Source organism: Etheostoma spectabile, chromosome 17 (genome assembly GCF_008692095.1).
Source record: "Etheostoma spectabile isolate EspeVRDwgs_2016 chromosome 17, UIUC_Espe_1.0, whole genome shotgun sequence".
NCBI lineage: Eukaryota > Metazoa > Chordata > Actinopteri > Perciformes > Percidae > Etheostoma > Etheostoma spectabile.
In genome coordinates, this window is record NC_045749.1 from 11,425,907 (window position 1) to 11,433,660 (window position 7,754).

The following is a 7,754-nucleotide window of genomic DNA, read 5'->3' on the forward strand; positions in this document are numbered from 1 at the left end:
GTACAATGCAACAAAATACAGTTTTGGAGAGCCTCTGAGCCGCAGTTATTTAAAGCGCCGCCACAATTTTGACATCGGGGAGCTGACTGATCAGTCCGGTGTTAAGGCATGGTGTCATATGGATGTTGGGAGATATAAAGGATCACACTCACATAGCATAAACAAATAAGCCCACAGCCAGTTCTTGTAGACCATTAATCCCAGGCAGAGGCGGTAGCCCTGGGTTATGTCTGACTGTGTCTTTCTGTCTGTATCTGTATGAGAGGAGTCTCCAGAAAGCTGGCAGTCAAGGAAGCATTTAAGCAAAACCACAACAAGGGCCGGCATACGTCAAGAGTCAGGAACGTGATGTAAGAGAGCACAGGACCAGGGGGAAAGTAGAGTCTGTTATGTTGCTAGTTTCTTTGAAGTCTCTTTATGTGTTCTGCCAGATTTGCCTCCCTCTCTCTATCACTCTCACTCTCTCCTCTCTCTCTGACCCTGTGCAACAGGATCTGTGTGACTCAAGCTAATGGCCAGAAAAACCGATGCCCATATAAGGTGCTGAAAGGAGTGTAGGAAAGGAGAGGAAATGCAGATTCTTGTGTCTTTGCCTCCAGAATCCATGTCGGCATTTTACTGAATGAAGTTAAAGAAGGACTTACAGGCTGCTGCACATGGCTCTTTATACACACCTGTTTGATGCACTGCAGCCTGTCATTGGTCTGCTGGATGTGCCGGTCCATTGATGGTAACGTGTTCATCTTGATGTCTCTACCGGAACGCCATTAAAGGTTCTGTACTCTGTAAAGGAAGCAGAAGAGGAGAGGTACATTTGTTAGAAAATGTTTTGCCAGGTCACCCATGTGAAGAGTTTGTAGCCTATAAAAGTCAAACAGCATTGTAGCAGCTTGACAAAAAGCCAGCTTGTTTATGCACTCATCGAGGGGCTTGATCTGCCTCAAGCACGTGCTTTTGGCCAATGCATGAAACAGAGATGTTCCACAACAAACGACAAACTGAAAATTAAAGAAACTTCATTCTGAAATAAACTTAATTGCTTGTACCTGTGGAAGAAAAATCAAACACTTAATGCAACCAAAATAAGGACATAAACTGGTGTCTCTCTTTATCTTATCAGTGAGGCATAGATTTATACCAACATCTAACCACAGATAAGGTATAGCTTTATTGCATCTCTTTCTTTCTGTGTATATCTTGTTCTGATCCAACAGTGAGCAGGCACAAAATGAAAAATTCCAGCCCCATGTCCATCACTGCATCTCTGGGAGAAATGGAGGCTGGATTAATAGGTATTGTGCTGGTATGCCAGTGAGGCTTCTGTCCCTCACTATCCCTCTATGTGTTTATCTCCATTGGTTTTGGACTGCCTCACATTCCTCCACACAATAGGCTAACTGAGAGACCACAGGTGTGGGGGGGGTCTCCAGAAAGCTGCTCAGTCCTGATAATGGTTCCCTCAAGATCCCCTGCTGTGAGAAACAGAGCGAGAGACTGAATATGATGAAAGCATAGTGCTCAGGGAGTTATCATGTGTAATGCTCAGTCTAGTGGGCTTATCTTAGAAAGACTATTGCAAGTACGCACACTCTTTCTGTCTCTTTCTCACACACGCACACGCACACGCACACGCACACGCACACGCACACACACACACACCCCACCCAACACACACACACACACACACACACACACTAAGAGCGTAAACACAAAAGCTTTAATTTCACTTTGATTGAGAGTAAAGGTAAAACTTCAAAGGAACACTGAGAATAAGTGTGTATTACTAATCCTTGAGCTTAAGCATTACCAGAGTAAAATTACCTCAAGTGCACTCGCAAAAAGTCTAAACATCAGTGGATCCAATGCTCCCATGAGTATAGGAGAATACTGGAGCAAATGTGGTCAAACGTGGGGGGGGGGGGGGGGGGGGGGGGCAGCTATATCTTCTCAGGTTAAATGGGCACGATGCTGCACTGGCTGCTGTAAAAAGTCAACAAGCAGTACTACTTACATTCTTTATGGCTCAAAGGCACTCTGACTGCACAAATGACCATAACTTTGGGTGGCCTAATTCTGCTGTGCTGTCTCCCAGCATCCAGCAGATGTCTCCCTCTCCTGCTGCTAACCAGTATGTCTCTTTCACACACTACACCCAAAGCAAGTGGTCCAGAGAGGGCTCCTTTAAGCCCTGACAAGTGCTACAAATCCCCTTCAGTGGCTAGGCAGCTCCACGGACCACTAACAGGGCACGATCCAGCCCAGCGCTGGCCATTTGACCTTGTGGCTATTGATTAACTGTTTCTCCTCCAGCTCCCCTTCCTGCTGTCCCAACACACCCGCAGCCAAGACCAGAGAGGGAGGAGGGAGATCGGAGGGGTTGGAGAAATCTGCCTCTTTTACCTTTAATCTCTTCTTTTCTTTCTCCTTCTCTCTGTTGGGCTTTCACTAAGTCCAACACACAAACACACACACACACAAACACACACACGCACACACCGCACTCACACGCACTCACACGCACTCACACTCACACACACTCACACACACACACACACACACACACACACACACACACACACACACACCCCTCCTCCAAAAAACAGGCAGTGCTTTTGTTAGTCAATGAAAAGACGCAGATTCTGAAAGGAAAATGAGTGAGGTGGAAATGTGACTGGCCGGTGGCGTTGTAACTGAGATAAGAAGTCAATCCACCTGACTGACTGACTGTCCAGACTGACAGACGCTTCAGCACCGCACCCCCGTTCAGGGGAAAAATGTGTTGCATAACACACGATGCTTCAGTGAAAACATGGCAGAAGCCCTCCTCCTGCCCTACATCCTCACCCCTTCCTGTTTACTATAAAAATAAAACCGTAATCTGTCAAATCATCATAAATTGAACGTTTTAACAGCAAAATTAGACATCTCTGCTTCTACTTCTCCAGAGATTGACTGATTACAGTCCAGCTGTAATGAATGGTAGTAATGTGACATTTTTCTTTTCTGCTTCAGAGTTTTTGGGCTACTGCTGCTGCTGAAAACAGGCTGGCTTAATCTTTATTGTCTTACAAACATCTTAATCAGCTCCACTCAGCACTGCTTACCAGAAGTGCAAAGCAAAGGATTACATATCCAATTATGCTGTACACATTACAACCTCCCTTTAAACAGTAGTGGGAGGATGCTGCTATCAATCAGAGCAGAGTAACAAACGACCTAATACCAACATCCTAGGAAGCCTCTGTTCCTTTTTTCTTAAAAACACACTCAGACAAACTTTCGCTTTTTGTTTCCCTCCTTCCCTCTTTCCCGAGCAAAATAAGATGGGGGAAGTGCAACAAGAAATAAGTGCACAGAAACAAAAGCAAAGTAACAAAGCAGCATTACTAAAGCAGTGGACTGTGGCAGGAAGGGGGCAAGAAGAGCCAGGCTCAGTGGGGAAAAGAGAAAAAGAAAGAGTTGTTGAAAATATCTCTTCATTATCAGCAGCCGCAGCAGCACACATCCACATATTCATTGTCTCACACACACACACACACACACACACACACACACACACACACACACAACACACCACCACACACACACACACACACACACACACACACACACACAGTCTGTGATCACTGATAGCATGAGTGATTTCTCATCTCAGACAAATTACTACCACCCTTGTCAAGTGCAGCTTGCTGTGTGAATGGGATGGTTGGTGGGGGCTGAGTGAAAGTGGTTACACAGCAGCTCATGGTGCATGCATGTTATAGGAGTACATAGGGAGCAGGGCTAGGCAGTGTGATTGGAATTAATATCAAGGTATTACTATGTGTACTTTTAATATAAGGACAATACAAATGTTTGCAAAACCTCCTTTGAAATCATCAAACATTTAAATTAATTTACTTCAATTCAAAATACTTTATTTAACAGTTATAGGGCAATTTAAAGCAATTTGCATACACAAGTACATGATTCATTTACACACAAAATTAGGATTATTTGTGAAATGATAATATGATATGACCATATCATCAGAATGATGATATGAATGATCCAGTGCTAAAAGCTGACAAAACACAATGAGCCTTAATATTAAGGAATGGAAGTCCTGCAGCCCCATCAAAGCTTTACGCCTCCAGGCAAACATACTGGAGTGTTTTCTTAAAATTGTCTGCTACATTTTTGAAGTTATGCTGTGGTTTGAATTGACCTGGAGGGAAGAATCATATTCTGAGCATAAAAGAGTTTCAGTTCAAGCTAAACAATTATGGGTTTGAATGCAATAATATAGAAAATAACATTGGTGGTGTTCTATTGCTTAGGCCTAATCTTCTAATGCTCAGTCTATCCTGTATGTGAGGTGTAGAGGTCAGCGCTGAACACTATGAAGAAGCAATCATCTTCATTATTCAACAACAGTCCAAAAAAAGACAACATAACTATGACTTCTGCTCTCTGGACACAGTGGGGGATCTTCTCTCCCCCTCCTTCTCGCCTTCCGTTATATGGCCACAGCTTTCTCTTTCTCTCGCCACTATGCGCCTTTCGCTCCCCTTTTCTATAGCCCTCAGACATCATTACAGCCACCCAGCATGCGACTCCTTTCCACTACCTTCCATTTTCCTTTCTATCATTTTCCCTGTCCTTCATATCTCAACCCTCTTGCCACTCTTCCTCCCTCCCTCCTCCTCCCTCTCCTTCCTGGGGCCCCGTGCGGGAGCTGCCATAACAGGAGGTGGAATGGATTCATTTGCTCTAATGTGGTTTGGGCTGCAGCGTGGCACGGCACAGAGCAACACTTTCTCCCAGCGCACAGAGCTTCTTTTCCTCTCTTTCTCTCTGTCTGCAGTTCATGTGTTTTCAAACAGGCCAATCAACACCACTCAGCTGTGCTGGCCTTTCTCTCCCTCCGAGAATCTCTGCTCTCACTGTGTCTGTAAAAAGCCACCAGCCCTCTCTCTCACACACTCTCTCTCTCACACACACACACACACACACACACACACACACACACAACACACCCAAACACACACACACACACACACACACACACACACACACACACACACACACACACACACACACACTATTATCTCTAGTGGGAAACTCCAATGTCCCTTTTTGCTCTCATTGCCTTCATTTTCTCTGGTCCACTCCACTATGTCCTCAGCTACAGTTTCTTCATTTTTACAGACCTACTTCCACCAACGTATCTCTGCCTTTCTGATTTGTTTCGTTCTTTGCATTATTTTGCTAATCCTCTCCTCCACTAATCTCTCCCCCTCTCTTTTTCCCTCCCAGCAAAGCCAACTATTGGCCACATCGCTCCCACAGGCTTTTATAAAACTCAACAGCATCATAACCACCAGCCTCGATAAAAATTTGAAATGACTTCTCCCTGGGGTGGAAAAAATAAACTCTAAATGTTGCGGTTTGTTTATTTTCTGTTTTAATGTGACAACCACAGGAGCACCGGGCAACTATGTGACACCCAACACTGCAATGCAAACAGCTGTGATGTGGGGATATGTGAGCTGGTCTGTTGCTGTCTATAAATATGGAGCTTCAGTTGTGGAATATTGCAGGTATGCGCCACCAGATACCCCCGGGAGCAGACGATTATTTCACAACTCAATGTGTGAGATCAAAAAAAGAGCACCATGTACTAAGTGAGCACAGAGGTGCCCTCTCTTTTAGCTAATAGGGAATGGCAGCACAAGACTTTAATATTACAACATTTAGAACTAAATGAGTAATCTATAGCATGGCAATATTTTAGGGAGGAATATTGCTTTTAGATATATACACACTTACACATACCCTGCTTACATGCACACCCAAGATTACCCACAGTACTGCATCCAACAATTTTCATCCTCAATACATCCATTGATTATTAATTCATCTATAAGATGCATTTATAGTGAAACAGTGAATACAGCAACAAATCCTTATATTTGAGAAGCCAGAAACTGCATTATATATTGATTATATCAATATTATATTATAAGACTAGATATTGTGTTAGATTTTGGATAATGTAATATTGAAATATTATGTGTTATATCTTTTCCTGGTTGCAAACGGTGCATTACACTTAAGTGATGCAATTTTCTGAACGTACCAGACTATTCTAACTGTTACCCATTTAATCATTATATCCACATAATTGATGAGTATTTATCTAAAATCTGATAGGTAAAATATTTTGTGAACGCACCAATTGTCAACCCTACAAAATCATTGCAATATCAACATTGAGATATTTTGTCAAGAATATCGTGATATCTGATTTTCTCTATATCGCCTATATATCTATCTGTCAATATTAACTGCATTCTTTCTTGATTCGTGACTCGTGACTGAATAAATATTCAAAAATCGCTGTTGAGCGGCAACTAATATTTTCCTCAGAAGATGGAGAAGACTACAACAGAGTTAAAAGAAGTGTATAATTTTGGAAATTTGCCCAGTGGCCAAAAACATGACTAATAAAAAACTGTTCACTACCAAGTTCACCATACATGAAAACTTAAAAAGTGATCATATGTTGTGTTTACAGCTTGTTGAGGTACCCCAAAGTGACCAAAAATTCAGTTATTGCAGGTTTGAGCTGCCAGAATGATTAACACGCTCTCCCCTTTCCGACATCTGATCTGGAGGTCTGTGTCCAACCATTACTGTAAATTTCCAGAACCGATAATTGGACTTCACGCCATGATTGGCCAGCTTTGCAGAGATGAGAAATAAGCCAGGGTTTGAACTTCTCTCTCAAGCTCTCTTTTTCTATTTTTGACAAAACCTAGTGCAACATTCTGAATGTCTTCCAGGAGAGACACCATATTTAAATCATCTCAGCTCTGGTGTCAGTGGACACTGCTTCCTCTTTTTTATATTTGTGTGGGCCAGTGATAGAAATAACGGCTTAATAAATAACGGCGATACTAACGCCGTTACTGTTTTCATTTTCCCATCTTAATAACGCCATTACCATTACTGCCAAAAAATGTGGTGCATTACTATAACTGAAGCTGTTTTTTTTCATCAGACCAACTAGATCTCTGAGCTGAGACGCAAAGACTTTTTTTCTTCCTTGGTTAGTGGGCCGTGTACGAGACAAGGGCATACAATGCTAACGATTGGCTGAGGTTAAGTACAATTTCATGGTAAGCCAATCAGAGGTAGACTTGGGCGGGTGTTCAAAAGCATGCATAGTCGGACCCACAACAAAAAACACAAGGGATTCAGTCAACGTGAGACAGATAAGGCTTGCACAAATGAGGGGCAATAATCATCTAAAAAAGTAACGCAATAGTTACTTTCTGAAGTAACTAGTTACTTTAATAATTTGTAAATGAGTAACTTATTTAGTTACTTTTTGGAAAAAGTAACTAGTAATTGTAACTAATTACTTTTTTTAAGTAACTTGCCCAACTTGCTGGTGTGGGCCCATGTTGGTACGTGCGCCCATGTTTTTGTTTTTATTGTCTCAAGTGCAATAATAGTGAAAGGCCATGTATCCAACCATGAGATATGAAATCAGGTCAACCATGAGCAGAACGAAGCTTGAGCCTCACATGATGAATGAATGAACTCCTTTTTCCATCGAATTTTCCAGTTGCTGAGGACTATAAATACCAGCTGGAGAAGATTGTATGTCCTGGCTGCCACATACAATTTTCCACTGTCACAAAAGGCAAGATTCTATCACTCGTGATGCACAAGGGATGAAGCAAGTGTGTGTGTGTGTGTGTGTG

At 42.5% G+C, this 7,754-nt stretch overlaps 1 protein-coding gene across 6 annotated transcripts in view; it reads right to left on the reverse strand.

The window, feature by feature from the left end:
* zmiz1a (zinc finger, MIZ-type containing 1a) overlaps positions 1-7,754 on the reverse strand; it is a 102,105-nt gene that overhangs the window by 30,704 nt on the left and 63,647 nt on the right. For all 6 annotated transcript variants that reach the window (XM_032541860.1, XM_032541859.1, XM_032541857.1 and 3 more), the window contains one exon: positions 675-783. In XM_032541860.1, coding sequence (XP_032397751.1) covers positions 675-743 — 69 coding nt within the window. In that variant the 5' untranslated portion in view covers positions 744-783. The remainder of the gene's footprint in view (positions 1-674; positions 784-7,754) is intronic.